Source organism: Ictalurus punctatus, chromosome 24, assembly GCF_001660625.3.
Source record: "Ictalurus punctatus breed USDA103 chromosome 24, Coco_2.0, whole genome shotgun sequence".
In the NCBI taxonomy this organism is placed as follows: domain Eukaryota; kingdom Metazoa; phylum Chordata; class Actinopteri; order Siluriformes; family Ictaluridae; genus Ictalurus; species Ictalurus punctatus.
In genome coordinates, this window is record NC_030439.2 from 14175812 (window position 1) to 14196869 (window position 21058).

At 38.7% G+C, this 21058-nt stretch overlaps 1 protein-coding gene across 2 annotated transcripts in view; it reads right to left on the reverse strand.

Annotated features, from left to right (window-relative positions):
- Window positions 1-1449: 1449 nt before the first annotated feature.
- Window positions 1450-21058, reverse strand: part of znf704 (zinc finger protein 704) — a 63575-nt gene continuing 43966 nt past the window's right edge. Inside the window, exons 6-9 of one of the 2 annotated variants that reach the window (XM_017454308.3) lie at window positions 18898-19165; window positions 15233-15346; window positions 13440-13537; window positions 1450-13250 (exon numbers count right to left, since the gene is read on the reverse strand). In XM_017454308.3, the coding sequence (XP_017309797.1) occupies window positions 13139-13250; window positions 13440-13537; window positions 15233-15346; window positions 18898-19165 (592 nt within the window). In that variant the 3' untranslated portion in view covers window positions 1450-13138. Of the gene's footprint in view, window positions 13254-13439; window positions 13538-15232; window positions 15347-18897; window positions 19166-21058 lie in introns of both variants that reach the window. The other variant, XM_017454307.3, reaches the window with a different exon arrangement.

Genomic DNA, 21058 nt, shown 5'->3' on the forward strand with positions numbered 1-21058 from the left:
AAGAGTGGATTTGAATAGTGATTACTTTTTAATCTTAATCAAGTATTAAAGACAGTGTGTGTTTATACCACTTTACACTCAGCTCAAGCTTTCAGCAATTTTGCCCAAATTTAAATGTCATCAATGACTCCTGTCATATAATATCCAATTTTATGCTGTACTACTTCTAAGATACACTAGATGGCAGTGTAAAACAGCCCAATGCTAACACCTAGCCCCACCTTCTGCCTGGTATTACAGTACGGTGTTGTAAGGACAGGAGAACTTTCCTAAATGTCTGCCTTAAGTCAAAAACATTAACTTGTTCAGCCTTAAAAAATGCTTCAAATAAAAATATAAACTCTATTCATAACAGTGGTGCTCGCTGTGTAGTCAATACACCCTTAAAATAGGGTTCATCAAGGGTTCTTTTAGTCCTTAGTCTAACCCTATAGGGTTCTTAGTCTCTACCTCATAAGAGTGTATTTGTTTGCGGTTCTACACAGAAACCTTCAACTGCTGAAGGGCAATCAAGAAAGCATTAAAGAGTTAACCTTTAGGAGGGTTCTTTTTCACAGCTCTGGTGGCCATGATTACACCCTGCATGTGCAATGTTCAAAAAAAAAAAAAAAAAAAAGGGAAGAAAGGAGGGGGAGGGGTCTTCTGTCCAGTCAGACAATTGGAACAAATTAATACAGCATGGCACATCGGTGAAAACAGATCCTACAGCAGGTAAAGAAAAGCCTGCATGATTCTGTCATAAACTGAAAATGAAAGATCTGTGGGATTTTATGTTTTATTATAAAAATAATGAAGATTATAATACCATTGCTACTACTATCAAAGTCAAATGATCAATTAATTCATATTCACTAATGCATTTTTTTTTTCTTTTCTAAAGCTAAATAACAAAAACAATTAAGACTTAACATTAAATTTAAATACTGTGAATTTTAATACAAATAAAAAAGTTAAATATTAAAAAGAGTAGCTGGTTTGGATTCTGCATGTGGAATATTCAGGATCTTAAAAATCTCTCATGCCTCTTACAAATAAATATGAAATAAATATTCATCTGTGTCTTGTACTAAAATGATTGGATTGCACTCAAAAAAGCAATCTACTCTGCAGTAACTGATCTACCAGGCCAGCCTTTGTTGTTATATAAAAAAAACTGATAAATACCATACTGTACCTGTTAGGTTTCGCTCCTTGGCTATTTATAATGTATCGCTTTATAAAATGCAGGGGATAATTAATATTGCTAATCAATAATAAAAAGTTAAAATCTTTTGTGGCAGTCTAATATTTTGTATTCAACAGAACAAAACGTGGTCCAAGGTGGCAAATGAACTGCAATTAATTTCCCCCCTGTAGTGAAGGTATTAATATGAAAATCTCTTAATTAAATCAGCACCCTATGTTGCGTTAATGTTTTCCAGACGAATAAACACACAGGAACACACACAGTGTAGTAAACAGCTGCCAAAAAGTCATTTCTTTATTATTTTGTGACCAATAAATCAGAATGTCTCTGAAACGTCATACTTACACCAAAGGAAACATCAACAGCGGCACTGACGAGCACCAGGACATTGTCACTGTAGCACGATTTACAAAGTCTCTATGTACACACGGCTTCGAATAAAAACCAGCACAGCCCGTGAGTGAGAAGATAACAGTCTATAAGTGTCCTCTTTTTAAAGAGAACGAGAAGAGGAAAAAAAAAGGTGCAATAAGACAGGGCTTCCCAAACATTTAACACCGAGGACCCCTTTTACGAGGCAAGAAAATGACACGATGTAAGAGAATAGAGGTCAGTTTAGAGTAGCTATAGGCCAGGATCGTTTTATGAACCAATGACTGAAAATCATTTTTTAATTTAATTAAAAAAAAACATTTTAACACCAGTTTCTCTTTGTGGTGTATAGCCCTGTCTCTTGTCTGTGCCCTGTATAAGCCCAGGGATCCTTGGCTCAGTTTGGGAACCGCTGCAATACAATAAAACACTGAGACATTGTACACATAATAGCAAGTGCTTTCATTTGCAAAAGATATTGCGGTAACCGTAATCATCCCCGATCACGAAATAAGCATCTCTTACACTGTCAACTCTTTCATCACTTAATCCACTGTGCCTCTGGATTAGTCTGCGGTTTAAGTTGCATAATAAGATGAACTTAATAATTATTATTGGTTTAGGTCTAGCCATGCGGCTGTGTGCGCTGAAAACATAACATTGCATAATTGAGTAGAATATAGAAGGGGAAAAGTTACGTAGTGCGACAAGGAATTTGTCTGGATTAAACTAAAGAACAGCAGTAAACAGTTTGGTTTACGCAAACATCTGTCGCTGCTAGCTTTTAGTAGCAATTATCGTCATCAATTAAGCAAAACCTCTGAACCTTAGCAACTCTTGTCTGCTCATTATGAAAGCAAAGAGACGGCGGAGTTGAGAGAAAATTACACCGAAGGAAATGAGACAGGCTTTCTGTAGGATTCCTCAGGGACCCCAGAAGCATGTGTGTGAATGTCAACTTGTAACTCATATGACATGATGTATGGTATGTGTATGAAGAGTTATTAGAGGAAGGTGGCGCAGTGATCGTAAGAAAATCAAGATTTCCCAAGCTGCTCTCACTTCCTGGCAGTATTTAACAAGAAAAGTGACATTATTATTCCAGAGCACATACTCTATGTACTATAATTGATAATAAAGAAAAGGCTTTTATATGGTAGACATCACAGGACCCATCACTCACAGGCATTCAAAATGGCCAGTTTGTGTCTCTGCATGTTGATAAGGCATTCCTGTAGTTAACTTTGCCTGGAGATGCAGCATAAAAAAGGCAATAGCACGCTTTTAGCTTAGCGTAATTGTCAGATGTTGCCAAAACATATATTAGAGTTAGGGGAATTATAGGGTGCAACCCAAAACTCAAATTCAGCAGTTCTTAAACTGGGATCTGGGGTCACCCAAGGGTCCAAAGTCCTATGATTTTATTATGAAAAGTTATTATATTACATCTGTTATTGATTTCTGACAGTTATTTAACTGGTCATTTGAATTCAGTGAGTATATTCCAAACCTCAATAAGACAAAAACAAGGCAACCTACAAATAATGTTAATTTGTTTTGTCAGTGGAAAAAAAAATCCCTTGGCCCCAATAAACAACCAGAATGTTATTGTACACATTTCAATAATGAGCTTAATACTGGACTAGTTGGATTATATTCATGAAATAAATCTGAATTGGGGGGTTATTAGAGGAAATTATTTTACAGGTAAAGATTTTTGAGACTCCCTGCCCTAATGATGTTTTTTTTGATTCCTTGATCTGACATACTTCAGTCCATAGCACGGAAATCAAATCAACCAAAGCCTGCCATCTTTAAGGATGTACCAGTTCTCTGAAAACTCTCAGAAGAATCAAGAGAGAAGAGGCTTCTAGTCTTCCAAGGTAGAGGTTTTTTTTTTTTTTAAAACTGCAGTTGGAGCATGTGACATAACCATACAATATAAATGCTCCACCTCTCAAAAAGTAATTCCAAAAAAAAATCAGATGATAATAAGAACCACTAATAATCAAACTAATAAATGATACTGATTAAGATCCATATTAATAATTAACGTTAACAAACAATTGGTAAGAATAATAACTGGGCATAAAAATGAATTAAAATACGTATGAGAGGAATCATTTTATATAGACTGAAACGAGAAGTGAGAAGCTTCTTCCACTCTTCTTTGGCAGCAAGGAAACCATGTTTGTTAACCAGGTGTGAAATACTGGGGTCATTCCGAATATTTAACTGTGAATACTGGGCTCATTCTGAATATATAACTGAATACTGGGCTCATTCTGAATATATAACTGTGAATACTGGGCTCATTCTGAATATTTAACTGTGAATACTGGGCTCATTCTGAATATTTCAGCTCACAGTTGGGAGTGGGGTTTGCATGTGTGCACAATGCTTGAATTTCTCATGAGATTTTGTTCCGACTTGGGTCTGATTGTGAATTTTATAATCGAGCCCAGGCGATAACTGCAATACAAGCTTAAGCTTCAATTTCCAAACCACTGAAAGACTGTATCGAGTTGACAGTGTTGGAGAATCAACATTTTTCATTGTAGGCTGAAAGAAATCTTCTTGGAGAAATGACCCACATATATGATGTCCAGTGATGCCCTATGAAATATATACCCCACCAGTACATTTGTCCAAATGAAAACAAAACATGATTATGTATGCGATCTGTGTGATTAGACTGACACATTAGCAGTTCGGGAAGTCGGTATGTAATTCGTAACTTTGTCCATCTTCTATGGCTTTAAAATTCTATTGCAACAACTCTACCTGGCATGTACTAATGACAAAACATCCTTAATTCATCTATGTTTGTTGTATACTCAGTATACCCCTGTGTGCACTTCATATGAACCTCTCCAGTCCATTTAATATACTTTATCAAAAAGAGACAGCAAGAACAGAAAATAAAAAATAAAACACTGTGGACTGGCTACTGAGCAAGAGCAGGCAGTTGCTATTAAAGCGTTGTCTTGTGTTTGATCTACAGGAGTGAGGTGCAGTGATGTACTTTCTCTCCACTCTCTTCTTTTATCACTCGCATCTGCAGGCTTTCATGGCAGCCAGACTATTTGTTTACTGCCACATTCCTGTCTGCCTCCCTGTGCCATAAAATCCCCCCAATTCGTGTCGCCTTCTAAATATAGAGCAGGCGTAAAAAATATCCCAGGGAATTCTGGCTTTCTTCCCAGATCTGAAGAATGTAGCACATGAAGTATCTGGTACTTCAGCCAATCAGAGCTCGTTCCACACTGGTACAAGAGTCCAAGAGGCCAGCGTACTTTTAGATGAGACTATAGAACAACCATGACTTAGAAGCCAGAAAGAAAACCACGCTGAACACTGAAAATCCTTTCTAGCCACATTGTTCAAGATTCCTTTCAATTACCTCATAATGCATTGCAGCCTGCCTGCCCTCTGACTTTAAGAGACAAAACACGGTATACACATTTATAAATTGAGATCATATTTCGGTCTTCTTCATCTTCTTCTTCTTCTTTTTTTTTTTAAGCATGCACATGCAGTATTAAAAATACAGTCAGAGTATAGGTTTAAAAAGTGTAAAAATCCAGTGCGACAGCTTTTGAGCTCTTGAGGTTAACATGGTCTTTGATTAACAAGAACAGTGACATAATTCATTACAGAGCACCGAGCCTACAGTTTGCATGCACCATTAGCATTTGGGGTCATAATGCAGGAAAATTTCAGCAATACATTGTAGATCGTCAAATATCCTTAACTTCCTGGGACATCAGGCAGACAATTTTATCCCAAGTAAGTGTTTTTTTTTCATTAATCTAAACAAATGTATTGACTTGAGATCCACAAATTAGTCTTTGAATTTAATTGGGATGCCATTTCTAGAATATTTCCACCAAATGGTGTTGCCTATATAGCACAATAGAACACGTGCATGGCTGTACCGTTTTCTGTAAGGCTTGTGTTTCTGACTACAATGAATGATCTCACTGATGTAGCATTGTATAGGAAAAAAGGCTCTTGGGTACCCAAAACGTAGACATAACAAACCAACTGAACCATCCATGTTTTGGAAACCAGATTTAAAAACCCAACAAGAACAAAAGTTCTACAGTACTGAAGTTGAAAGTCGATTACAAAATACAGTCAGGAAGGAAAAAAAAGACACTTCTTAGCAAAACACTTCCACTAGAAAATGAAAGAAATGCAAAAAGGGCTCTTAATTGTACAAAAACAGAGAACTCCGATAAACCGACACTAGATACATTCCTTTTGCTTTCTATACAGGTCCACGCACACACACACACACACACACATATGCACACACACACACACACCACACCTCACCAAGGCACAGTCAGGCTCCAGTGTGTCCCTAAACACTACATTCCTGAAAGCAGAGACGTACGTCTGCTCCACAGCACAGCAACGAAACACTCAGTCCCCCCAACACTGAGCGTCAAAGGGACCCGGAGACCGGTTTGTTGGTTGAGTGCATTGCAGAACTCGTATCCCAAGTCCTATTCTGCCTTTTTGAAAGGCACTACCATCACAGCTATGACTCAAAACAACCACAACAAATCGTTTTATTATTTTTTCACAAAGCCAGTATGATGCAGCTCATTTCTAACGCTTGACTCATGGCTTGGCCTTCATTTCTAAGACAACTTTTTCACTCAACACCACAGTTTCATCTCCAATCGTAACACACACTCTTATTTAAAGTAGGAATGCATCGATACACATACTGTAGTGGTATTGGTCCGGCACAGCACTCATTTACTCATGATCATAACCTGATAAATTATCCTATAGTGAATAAGTATGTTTAGTAGAGAGCGATGGTATAGAGAACAAAGATATTTGCGAAAGTGGCACAGTGAAGCAAGTGCACAGAGAAACTGTCGCATGTGAGAGCACTTCAATTCTGCGAGTACTGAGACACATGCACTTCTGTTACACTGTGCTCTATAATGATTATTTGTATGGACCACGCTTGCTGATACTGATCTGCATGCTCGTCTCGACCGCCTCATAATGTTTAAACACTATAACATCCAACGGCATTTTCAAACCTGGCTCATGTGGAATGGTTGTTTCAGAACCTGGAGCGTTTTCTCCCGTGGTTTGGTTCATTGAGACATGAACACAGCAATCGCGCTCGGATCCGCAGAAAAAAAACAATTGCAAATGACATCTGGAGTGGTTCGCTTGAGAAAGCAATCCGACCCATCAGACCAACAACCAACCTGTGCAGCAATGCATGATGGGAACTATGTTACGTAAAAAGGATGTTTTTGCTAATGGCTCGCAACATGAATCTCAGTTTAACTTTAACATTAACCAAAGATTAAATTTGATCTGACAAACACATATTTGAACAACTTTCAAAAATGGATAAAAACACTGCGGTTTACAAGGTGTTTAGCGAGGGTCTCAAGGAGATGGGCTTTTTTCCCCCGCTCAAACTGAAAAATTATAATAACTACAGTTACACAGACAGCCACGGTAAGCTCACGGGGCTGCTGTTTATCCATCTTGATGGATGACCGTTATGGGCAGAACCCCAGAACATAAATAGGTGCACCCTGACCAATGAGAGGACAGTTTACTCACATGTGACTTGAATAGACACATAAGCGAACTAAGCCAAGGACAAAATACAACACTAACAATTTTAAGTCCCTGTTTTGGAACAAAGGGTCAGAACTACAGATCTACAGGTCAGAAAACACCCTTTTCTTGCAATACACGGCAGCAACCAACATAACCAGAGCTAAAAATGTTCAGCGAATAACCTGATTAAAACGACTTAAAACTAAGTACCCCACTGATTTCAGCATCAGTATCGGTATTGACAGGTACTGAAAAAGCATGTACTCATTCTTGAAAACAAACAAAAAACAACAACAACTTTATCCCTAATTTAAAGAGTAACAAATGTTGCTGAGGCGATCTAAAAAGCTCAAGCCCATCAGCTTTCTCACAGCAAAGCTTTGACTAGTGTCTGAATGATCTGCACACATGCACACTTTATCCTCTATGTATGGCAGAAACCGGAGCATTCCTGAAGGCAAAATACGATGACAAGACTTGACCTTTGCAAACAGCCGAGCTGACAATCTAACTGTATTTGAACTGGGTTAAAATTCACATCCATACAGCAATGTAGTCACATAGTCAGGTTAAATAAACAGTCATATTGTGATTGGTTATATCTTGGATATTATACTGTATTATACTGTTACAGGGAATCAGGAAAGCTTGATGATTGAGACGAGAAGTTTATCTGCTGTTTAGACAATGCAGGTTTTTTACTGTACAACAGGAGCTGTCTGTGTGGACTACACGAGTCCTAAACACGGCCGCTTAATGTGTAGCTATACATGAATACTGTAGCTACTGGTTAAGAAATAAAGGTATAGTATAGAACAACAGGAAGTAAAGAGGAAAAGAGCAGCGATGTGGCTTCATGATTTTACTCGATTGTTCTACTATGCAATCGGGATTGCATGTAAGTAAATGAGCATCCCTAATGAACCCAGGGACTGAGCTGTGATGCAACCTGTGGCAGCTGAAACGTGCACAAGCACCATGATGTTAGGGCAGCGTGGAACATCACTTTATATTGCAATGCTTAGGTTTTTTTTTTTTTGTGAGGAAATCACCCATAAGTGTCGTAATATCCAGGGATTAGTCTTTATACACAGGACAAAGAAGCACCTCATTACTTCATAGTAATCATGATGGAAACAGTTTCAATTTTTTTTCTGTGTGTAAACAACAGCGCGAGCCAGTCTGCCCCTTACAATAACACTTTAAGATAACAGAAAGCCAGTAAGGCGTTTAGACACGCTGTAGCTTCTAAGGTCTAGGATGTAGCTTGGACCACCCAAGGTATCGACATACATCAGCTGCTTTTCTTCTTAAAGTGACTCACATTCTCATACACATTTCAACGAAATAAAATCACAGGCATTTGAAACTTCTAAGTATAGCTGGGCGATATGATGAACATTCAAATCATCTCAATAATATGACGTAAATTATTATTTAAAAAAAAAAAACAAACAAGTTTACATATATATTTTTGTCCTCTGAGTTGGTTTTAGACAGGACGAATTTGTCCTGGTGTTGATTTCCATGTTACATTAAACATATTGAATTTTAAAAACTGCAGATGAATGAAAATTATAAGGCAGCTTCATTCTTGTGGGAAGCAGATGCAAGGCGGTCAGTACTTTTAAAAAGAGCTGCCATCAGCTTTTCTCTTTTTTTTTTTTGTCATAACGCAGCTTCCAAAGTTGAAAAAGTTCAGCTTTTCAGAAGAGCACAGAGTGACGTCAAGCGCTTTTGTTTTTGACCTCCTGATCAACGAGATCGTAGATCAGGGGGTGAGCAAGAAAAAACAAAACAAAAAAAATTGTCTTGGTAGTGAACAGGTATAATGAGACTTATGACAATGACACTTATGACACATCAACGCTTGCTGCATACAATCAAACTGCACAAGCAGCTCATGTTCTCTTTATTTTGAAAAATAGCTGCATACGCTAGTTAACCATTACTCTACCATTCACTCTCCTGCTAAAAAAAAACCAAAACAACTGAACCCGTTTTTCTACATTAGAAGCTTGTTTTTGGCTTGAAGCACCAAAATTGAACTCAAAAAAGTGAAATACAATAAAAAATAAAGCCATCTGAGGAAACTGCATTCACACGAGTATGACTGAATGTTTGGTATATCAGATGGAAATTCTTACATACTGAATACAACTAACTACGAGAAACACCGATCAGCCATGATATTAAAACCACCTGCCTAATATTGTGTAGGTCCCCCTTGTGCCACCAAAACAGCTCAGACCCGTAGAGACATGGACTCCACAAGATCTCTGAAGGTGTGCTGTGGTATCAGACACCAAGACATTAGCAGCAGTCCTGTAAGTTTGAAGCGGGGCCTCCATGGATTGGAATCGGTTGTCCAGCACATCTAATAGATGCTAGATCGGATTGAGATCCGGGGAATTTGGAGCCCAAGCCTTCGCTCCCCATGTGCATCAATGAGCCTTGGGCGCCAATAACCCAGTCACCAGTTCACCGGTTTTGTCCTTCCTTGGAGCACTTTTGGTAGGTACTAACCACTACATAACACCCCACAAGACCTGCCATTTTGGAGATTCTCTGACCCAGTAGTCTAGCTGTCACAATTTGACCCTTGTCAAAATCACTCAGATCCTTACGCTTGCCAATTTTTCCTGCTTCCAACAAGTCAACTTCAAGAACTGACTATTCACTTGCTGCCTCATATATCCCACCCCTTGACAGGTGACACTGTAATGAGATAATCAATGTTATTCCCTTCACCTGTCAGCGGTTTTAATGTTATGGCTGATTGGTGAAGTATGTAGTATAGCGTATAGTATTGCAGGTATAGTATACAAGTATGCCATTTTGAACACGGCCTATGTTGAAAATCAGAAATTCAGCTGCAATGTCAATAATATAAATATAATTTTTTTGTAGATAATGCCAATTAAACATGTTTGTAAAAATATCTATTTTCTATTATCGCCCAGCTCTACTTATAAGTCTTAACCAGCTGTAATGATTCCGGCATTCAGCTGAAGTATCACTGCCTTTAAAAGTGTTGGATGAATTTAACATTGCTGAGAATAACCTCAAGGCTCAGGAGGATATACTTAAACAATATTTCTGTATTCAGAAATATATACAAAAAAAAAAAAAAAAAAGAAGATGGAAAAAAAAGCCATTTAAAGACTGAATATGAACATAAATTGTAGAGTTTCTACATTTTCTTTAATAGACTTTACCTTCACAGAACATATAATGGCAGTTTCTTTCACCTTAAAGTACTGTGTACTCTGTTGAAACATCACAAAAAAAAATGGAGCACAAGGATTTGGAAAGAAAATGTAACATTCTCTCAGACTTCTCACATCTTCATCCACATTCACACCTGGTCATTTTTTTTATGTTTCTTGTATCTGGATCGTATCCTGAGAAGATTTTAATCACATGCATTCACATTCGTAATTGAAAGGTTATCTGGTTTGAGATCTGATCACTATTTTGTGTAGAACAGCCACATTCAGCTCATTAAACACCTTCAACATCCTGTTCTATTCCTCATTCCTGACACTGCATTTTAAATTTCATTAAAAGTGGCAGCTTCAGTAGGGGTGTAAATTGGAATATGAGCCCAACAGCCTATGACACAGCTGAGCTGATTTACAAGCCTAGATCTGGTTCTAATTGTAAAAACCAATACTGCTGAAAGTCAATGCACACAACAATAGATGTACGCTCTCTGGTTCACGCATGTGTGTGTGAGAGTGAGTAAGACAAAAAGAGGTCCCATCGATACATGTTAATTGTAACTGAACTAAATCACATTAGACTGGACATGAACTGAATGATATAAGTGCTGAACCGAATCGTATTACATCAGTAGTAGATAAGACTGTATTGTATCATATACACTGTCTATTAAGATGTGTATCATACTGTCTAAAAGAATAAAAATCAACACCACTAAATTTCAGTCATGTCCTGTGTGTTGTGGTGTAGAGTATTGACAGGTTTTGGTGGTCGAATGTTGCTTGGAGATACGGATTTATTTACACTTCTCCAGCTAACAATTTTACATGAACAGAATGTTTTTTTGAATGTTCTAGAAATGTTCAATCTGTTTTTCCAGGTGTGCTGAGAAAATGCAACGCTATATAATTAAATATTCCTGCAACACTGCAGCAATGTTTTTACTTACTGTAGCGTACTATAAAACGTCTCACTGGGGACGTTGTGTGAGAAACACTGCAGGAATATTTCTTTCTGGAATGTTGGTCTAGCCTTTAAAGAACCTGTTGAATATTTACTGACCGTTCCAGTAGCGTTGTCTCGGATGTCCTGAGAAATCAGACTGAAATCTGTCTAAAACGCATCTCAGGTGCATTTACACCTTACGTAAATAATCCTGATCCGGGTATCATCCTGATACACAAGAAGCATGAAGTGACCAGGTGTAAACAATATCTCGGTTTCCGTGAAGTGCTAAACAATTCTCAGTGTTTTAAAATTTAGCTTAGAACTACATACATAAACATCTGGAAGGTGGAAAATTAATAAGAGAGCTGTTGAAGGAGACTAAACTGTGGTGTGTGTGTGTGAATGCACGCGAGCTGGTGTTGAGCTGTGTGTTAGATACTTGTTTATACAATACTGCATCGAAAGGGACAGAAACAGCGCCAGAGCACTTACAGCTGCCCGCTGAGCAGCCGTTTTCTTCTTGCATAAAAGTCCATCACTGCTGGAGTCACGACGGTGATGAACCCCAGAAGGACACGGACACAGAAACCATCCAGGCTTCATCACCTGGAGCAGCGTGGAGAAATATCCCATTTCCTCCTCATGTGATCACTGTGCAGCGTAATTACACAATCTACTCAACGACAGACGAAAAACAAAACACACTCGAGTGCTTCCAGCTTGTGCCCACTGCATGAGCTCCCGGGGCTGATGGGGTAAGTGCTCTATCTTTTTATTACTTCGTAATTAAAACGTGTGAGGTCAGGAAAAAATGGGTGCAGAGGAAGGTCTTTTACTCACTGCCTCTCTTAAAGTGTTTGGACGATGCTCTGCAGGTGGGAATGCTGACCTGGCTGTTAATGAACGAGGGACAAAGTTGTTGGACGCAATCTCATCTGAGTGAGTGTGGCTCGGTTTACACCGCTGTTATCTGCTGTGTGGGGTGTTTATTAACGTAGCAGTCGTGCACAATGGAGCACAAAAACGAAAAACAGAAATGGCACAGAGAATCCTTTTTTTGGGGGGAGGGGGGTAAACATAGCTGCTGGTTTCACTTTCGCTGAACGCATCATCCCTGAAAGAAATGACACATATATAAAACAGAGATAGAAAACCTGTCCCTCCCTAGTGAGTGTAATTGCTTGTGAGTATACGGAAGAAAAGCAGTGGCTTATCCTTATTCATTATATTTCGATCCATTTCCACCAGGGGGCACGCTCCTCCCTAAACACACAGACAACCACGACTAGAGGAAGGGTGGACAGTCTCGAGTGTGGTTGGCAGTTGGTGCTAATGTTTATCCCTGCTGAAAAGCAGAAGTGGAAAAGCGTTCATGGAAAACAAGGATCTTAGTCTGTACTCCATTTTGTAGCACTCTAAGTGTCCTTTTTTGTATTTTTTTTTTTTAGGAAAAAAAAAAGAAAAGAAAAATCAGGCAGTGATTGGACCTACGATGTTTGGTCCCTCCATGATTTACACGGATGTTTAAGAGCCAAACGTTTTAAAAAAACATTAAAAAAACAACAAAAAAAAATCAAACATTACAAGTCTTTGCTTTTTTGTTTTGTTTTTGCAATATAGCACTACTCGCCTTTCTCCAAGTTTTTGGCAATCGCACTGGGAATGTTTAAGGAGTTTTCTTTCAGATCCTGGGTCCAGGCCAAGAAGTGGAGGATTGTGGGAATTGTGGTGTAGGAGGCCGCAGCAGACAAACAGTTTTGCAAGTGAAGGAAGCCCCGCCCCTTTTTCCTAGGCAGCTCAGTCCACAAACCTCTGGCAGGCTTTCTTCCAGCGGCACGCCGTGCACCACATGTCTCTGTTCTCCATTCCGTACACCTTTCGGCACTTCTTTCCCTCACCTCGGGACTTCCTGCTGCACCGACAGACAAACACACACACACACACACACACACACACACACACACACACACACACACACATCATTACCAACCCACACACTACAACTGTGTCTTTCAAGTATGTTTTCTAGGCAGGATTGGTAGAAAATGAGCCATGTTAAACTTGTAGGTATTGAGTGTAGAAGATGAAAGAGATGTACCTGAGTGAGCCTGAGGCTCGGGGTAGAGATGAGAGCACTGGGATGGTCTGAGAGCGCTGCTCACTAAAGCCCTGTGTCTGATTATGAGTGGGAGAGGCCTGTAACACAAAACAGCTCATTTACTACAGCCACTAAGGCACACAATCTGCAAATATTAGTCTTTGTGTGTGTGTGTTACCTTAGATGGGACATAATATAAACCTGTGTCAGGCATTAGCTATGTTTTCATCGGCTTTATGTGTATAATTGGAAAGTAAATGCATTGAAACAATGGTTGTGATTTTTTTCTCTCCATGAAACGGCCTTTAAAAATGCTGTATATAATGGTCATTTCCGGCTAAATTTACTGCTGCACGAGTTCTGCATCGTCGATTAAAAAACCAACAAGCTGTTTGATGTTCTCATCAAGACTTTCGTGTTTGTCGGAAATTGTGTACGTCTTCCCAGGAAAACGCACTGTAAGGGTGACGAAAACAGAATGAACCCCCCCCCCCCCCCCCCCCCCCCCCAACTTCCAGTTTCCTATCAGTCACACGTCACAGACAGTGGAACAGAAATTAAGCAACTGATAACATGTAATTACAAATAATTGTCCTTTAAATGCACTGTCACTTTAGTTTCTAGAACTGAAGTAAGAAGGCTCTTGCTTTTGCATCTGGTTTATTCTGTTTGTTTGCTATACGAGATGAATATTCTGTTACATGACACTCATTTTATGCTCAGATACAATATATACTGTAATTTCCAACATTTTACATCAACAATCAAATTAAGTGAATCTTAAGTAAAATGGTTTTGGTAATACTTGGTAAAATGTCAAAGAACTAAAATCACCTGGATGCAATCCCAGTCAGCTGCCTAGACTCTACATTTTTCTACAAATGTACTATATTGTCATATAGGTGTGTCTGATCAGTGTCCTAAACATATCTGGTGACTTTTTAGACCATTTTAGTGCCTTTGACAGAGAACTTGCTGAAAATCTACTGATGTTTTGAGCAGACGTTTGGTACTGTCCTGCACTCGATACAGCTCTCTAGCTCATATAACAAAAATTGTTATATACAACCAGTCACTGGTCAGCACTGTTCCCAACAACCAATCACTGGTCAGCACTGTTCCCAAAAACCAATCACTGATCAGCACTGTTGCCAACAACCAATCACTTATCAGCACTGTTGCCAACAACCAATCACTTATCAGCACTGTTCGCAACAACCAATCACTGGTCACCATCATCTGTCCCACCCGCTCACTTCTTTGTTCTTCATTTTAAACCTTCTTCTTGGTTATGTTTACAATTAATGAAAGTGAGTTATTCCATCTTTAACCATTTCCTTCATGTCTATTTCCCGACTCCTCACTACCACTACTTCATTTAGTCTGATTTCTTAATAAAAATGATAGTATTTTGTAAATACATAAATAGTTACTATGTGGTGATATGACCACAGATGAGTTCTTTCTATATGAAATAAGTAATAATCAGTTTTTCTATTCTGATCAAATTCTTCCTTCTTCAGGTAAGCTTTTGATATGCAAATATTCACGACGATTCAACGTCTATGCAAATGAGCCTATGATGTCACAGCGACTTCTAGTGACTTAACCATGCAACATTGTGTCTGAGTGTGTATACAGAGAATTATGTTTGTAGCTTAGTGTGTGTGTGGTATAGTTATTGTGTCTGAGTGTATTTATATGTGTCATTGTTTTGTGTCTCAATGTGTGTATATGCTGCATTGTTGTGCAGATGTGTGAGAGTGTGTGAGAGTGTGTGCACGTGTACTCACTGGGGTTCCAGTGAAGGTGACGGGTGGGGACTGCCAGGAGATGCTGAAGCTGTTGCTGCTGGAGGGAGTGAAGCGAGCTGAGCTGGTAGAGGGGATGGAGACTGGAGCCGTGGCCTGTGGAGGGACAGCAGGAGCGTGCTCACACACACGAAGCTGACTCTCATTACACTGGAACAGGTTATAGCTGAGAGAACAGCACTGAGGGGTGATGGCTCAAAGTGCTCCTTGGCGTCTCTGAACAATTTATGAGCTGTCTGTGGTCCAGTTGTTTTTAAGCATGCCAGGGTTGCTATGATAATATCAAAGCGAGCAGATGAAATTTCCACTGTGATGATTATTCTAACAAAAGCTTATGGATGCTGTGTATATGGACAAGGAATATGCCTTTTGTTTAATTTTCAAGTTTTTGGGTAACTGGTGGGAGAGGGGAAAGACATTTTTAGTGTGGCGTAATTTTCCACAGAGGCGAAACTTTCCTTATGTGGGTGGTGCACGTGTTTGTGTTTTACAGATGTAATTTAGAGAAATATTAAACGCACAACCGCAAAAGCTTTACTAAATGTCAGCTCAATATTTTAGCCTATAAACATATTGCAGCAGTGCGTGCTCTGGCATTGTTTAAAGTTCAAATGACATGAAACGGACACAGCGCAGTAATGAAAATCTCACTGAATTCATGAACTTTATGCGAGCAAAATGGCTTTGCATGTGCATAATAATCAGAACAAAAACCAGTAACTGAAAATACAAAAAAATTTTTTTCCATGTTAAAGCAGAAAGCAGCGCCCAAATGTGCTTAATTTGTAACCTAAGATTCTTGTTTTTTTGTCAGGAAACTTTTAATGTCTTGGAAATGTACAATCCCTCTTTGACCAGTGAGCTTCGTATCCCCCCCTGCAGGCATGAGTATATAAACCCCCCACTTCTGCAAAGTCTTCAGCCCTTCTAACTTGCACACCATCAAAAGATTACCAAAAGATTTGCCTTTTCATTTTCAATGGCATATTTTCTCACTGACTTCCTGCAGAGGTAGTGCATAACAAATACCCGAATAGCGATTTCAGTATTCAAACACTGGCTTACGTTTTCTGGCCATTACACGTTATTTCATCATCCAGGGAGGTAATATAAACTAGGCCAGCATGTGTCATGTGTGAGTGTAAGATCTGTGTGCATGGAAATACCAATTAGGATAATTATTGGCTTAATAAAACATATATTATGATGACATGTTGCATGTCAAGCACTCTTTAGGCACTTCTCAGTTTGACACAAATTAAATGTAAATTAAGTACTTCTAGCACTTAAGGCTCCTTGAGCAAACCCTATGTGAGGATATTATTGCATGCTGTATCTGACTAGAGACACTAGGGATGCTTTAACAATAAACCATATTCAGTGGATCAAGCACCGAAGGTGCATAGGCACCCTATTTTTATTCTACCATTTCTTCTTCTTCTTCTTAGGGTGTATATGGCAATCCATAGAAGCATCTGGTAAAAAGTTGTGAAATTTGGCACACTGATTGGGGAGTGTCTAAGGAACATTCTGACCAAATTTGGGCTAAGTGCTGCCAACACTCTAGCACCACCATCAGGTCAAACTTGGGCATAATTTGGAAGTATGTTTATGGTCCCTTCAACGTTTGAACCATGTGGCCAAAATTTAAAAGCCAGACATCCCTGGATTCCCTGGGTCAAGCCGAGCTCAATGCATCCTATGGTCAAAACATACACATCATGAGTGGAACTAATCCACTCATCCCTTTAGCTAAATTGTAGCACGTTTGTGAATGTGCAGTTCACCGAGCTTGGGTGCTTGGTTCCTGAAAATGCTGCTTGCAGCTTTAATTTATAAAGTTTTATATTAAGCTATAATTAGTCATATTAAAGCTATTTTTTAACCATGATTTATATAAAAACCTATCATACAGTGAGCATGCCTTACAGTACAGTACTGTGCAAAAGTTTTAGGCACCCTATTTTTTTAATACAAACTTATAGATTTATAGATTTATAGTTATAGATTTTTTATTTTATGACTTCTACATTATCAAGTCAGGATAAAAGCCATTTTAGATTCGGAACATTAGTTTTCCAGCAAAGAATGTAATTAAAGAAAAATGTTTGCATGGCAGTAAAGAAAGCAGCACATTACGTAAGAGACCACTTTTCAGATAAAAAAACAAAAACAAAAAAAAACAATGAAGTCTGCTGTGTTTTGCTGCAAAAATAAGTCAACGTCGCAAGAAGAACCGTGGCTGGTTCTGCAAGATGCTCAATAACACTTACAGTTCATTTCCTTATAAAACTGCACACATTGTACCAGAAACTACTATTTTTTTTATTTTTTTTGTCACACCAAATATTGACTTTGTTTCATTTACTACTGTTTACTGCCCTTTACTGTATTTTTTTAAATTGTAGAAACATTTAATTTAATTAAGAGTTTAAAAATGTTAGCTGTAACCTGACAGATTTCTTGTAAAGTTAAAAAAAAAAAAAAACCCGAAAAGCAGCCGTATCACTACTTATATGTTTGAAACTGATTGTTTTAAACCGAAACGACTGACTCAGAAAAGCAATACACTGGAGACCTGAGTGTATCCCGGGATTAAAGTGAATTATTATTTTTTTAAATATTCATGACTAATTTCCGAGTGTGAGGGGGAATTTCCAGGTTTACACAGTTCTGGTTGTGGTCGGATAGGCCTGGCAGTGAAACACCACTTGTAACTAATATAAATTGCTTTTATTGAGTGTTAAGAAGCGGTGAATGCGCACAATGCATCTGTTACTTCAGTGCATAAGTTAGACATGTTTCATTCATTAAAAATTCAGCCTTTTTTTAAACAAGTCTCTAGGATGAATGATTCTGTATACTGACACTGATACCGTTTGCTGCTGATGAGCTTTGCAACTGCAAAACTGAAAAGTGCAAAACAGAGCACTAAACTTCCATACATATCCATAACCCACTTTATGATTATCTGACCTATATTTAATCTAGGTTTACATTAAATGTTTTTCTGGTGGTGTTTAATTTAAACTTCCGATAATTGTGTGAGGCCCATTTGGAATTGCATGCCTGCTCAACCTACATCCAGACCACTTGAGTCAGCAAATAGTTTGGTCATGACAGAGATTCACGCTTCTTACATTCAGCCAGGCAGTGCTGGAGTCAGCAAATCATTCTGTCATGACCGAGGTTCGCTCCTCTGTCAGAATAATTGAGTCAGTGAGTTCAATAAGTCTCGTTCGGGTTAATTCGGGTTCACAGCAGGACATTCCAGTGGTTCAGTGCATGCATGTGCTGGGTGTGAAAAAAAACCCCCACCAAAATAAATAAATAAATAAAATGCAAAATTTGAATAACCACAAAAGTGAATACACGTTTCAAAATGAAATTCCAGGACTTTATAAGCACATCATTTACTACTCAAGAGACTACTTCTACATTGGACTACAGGACAGACTGTCAGATGCAAGCTTGCGGTCTGTGCGAATGAAATTTCGGCGCTGTGGAATGTCAATGTCATCTTGTTCAATACATCTAAATCTTCAATTTTAAGCTCTTCCAGTACTTACATTTGAAAAGGTTAAACTCAAGAACTTAAAACACTTCGTATAGCCTGACCAATGCTTGTAAATGTGAGTGGGCAGTACCTGATAGGCATGGTCAGTGTGTACCAGGTAGAGGGCACTGGGGGCGGAGCGACTGAGAGGGGTGGAGCTGCTGCTCTCGGTCTTGGCTCCGCTGGCACTGCAGGAGGTTTCGGCTCGTCTGTGCTCGGTGGCAGGTGGAGGAGACAGAACAGACGGAGACGCAGGTGACAGACTGCTCAGCCCGTCAGCCACCGAGTCCGTATTCAGCTTAATCTCAGTGTAATAGAAATCCTCCTCTCCATCACTGCACTCCGAGTCGCAGTTCCGCCTAGGGGCAGGGGAGAAAAACAGGGAAAGGCTATGACACCATCTCATTAGCATACTGATTCAGTTGGCTGCACTGCTCTAATTACTCTGAGAAGCAGAGCTGCACTTTCCTTCATCAATTATTTGCAAATTAATGTCAGTGTAACAGGAACTGTATGCAAATACAATTACAAATGCGGTGTAATACGTAGTGCATTTCATTACCACCATAAAGAAAATCTCTCATGTGCCTTAAGTATAACATAAAGCACTTAAAATGCTCATTAAACCATCAAACAGCCTGACAGTCAGTGGGCTATACGGTTTTTAAAATGATATTAGGTTTCAAAACTGCAGATTGTGATGCCTATTGGGTTACATTCATATTACAAGCTTTATTGCTCAATTCAGATTTCTTTTGTTTAGATATGTTCTGTTTTGTTCTGACAGTTCACTTACAGACAGGTGACAAATCAAAGGGGAAAATTGTGGCTTTGTTTGGCTAGCATGGTTTGGGTTCACTTCTCCTGTTAGAGCAAAGGGTCACTGAGAATAAACTTAAAGCTCTTCTGACTGATCACCTTTATCCTATAAATAAACATTTCATGTCTATCCTGATGGGAGTGGGCTTATTCAGGATGACTCCACCCCCATCCTCAGCAAAAAGGCTCCCCGAATAGTTCAGTGAGGATGTAAATAATGTATATAATATGTTATGGCGTGTACAGTCACCAGAGCTTAACCTAAGCAAACACCAATGGGAGATTTTGGAGCATTGTTTTAGACGGCATTCTGCAACCACTATCATCAAAACATCGGTTGAAGAAATATCTTTTGGAAGAATGGTGTTTCTTGCGCCATTACAGTTCCACAGAATCAATGTTAAGGCTCACTGAAGCTGTTTCTAAGTCACATATACTGTATCTGTCTGGAACATTATTCAAGCTCTGACCTGAAACAACCCACTTGTAGACATTTTCCAAATAATGTCACATAAAGTACACAATCCATACTTGACATCATGTACAACAACAAAAAAGAAACAAACCACTAGCACAAGCCTTTATCACAAACATGATTTGCTCAGGTTGTTGACTGGTGGCTGTTCACAATTAGATCAGAAAGCCACAGAAGTGGCTAAATGATAAAGACAGTGATATGCACATAAACTATAAAAGTGTGTCAAGTGTAATGTAATATAATAAATAAAAAATAAAACAATTTCCCAAAAGCATTATGAATCAAGATCATTTTAACTGATACAGAGAGTGTTTAATGTGCTGCTTGCTCAACCGTTTAACAATTTTTGTGTTATGATGCTTTTGGGAAATTCAGCCCTGGCTGGTCTTATTACAGTCACATCACCACAGAACTGTGTGCCGTTTAGGACCACATAAAAATGGCTCAGATTTTTGGGTTCACAAAGTTTTGGAAAAAAATGGACCCATGTCATTTTCAGGCAAAAAAAAGGGAACAAGGCTCTTGTTTGGTGAAGCAGTTACTGTATGACTATAATTTACCGTATGACTGGATTTGTCCGACTAGCTGATATTAGACAGTCTTCGGCTTAACCATAAGACAAATACATGATGTGATTCAAGTGCCTAACTGGAGCGATCCAGATTCTTTCCACCAATTACATCAAGATTTTTCCAATATAATAAAAAGGTGCATATTTTTCAGTTCCTTGGTTATTCCTATTCCTTTTTTTTTTTTAAATATCGTTTTTGAGTGTTCAACTTGAACCCACTGAAGTTTAACCAAAATGTTAATACAGTGTGTTGAAAACTTTTGACTGGTGTTGCATGTAAGCTTATTTTCCTAGGAATGTACGAGGCTGTAGTTTATGATAGAAATACATTTTGACCCACCGATATTTTCCAAAAGTGACCTTTGATTCCAACATGTTCAGTAT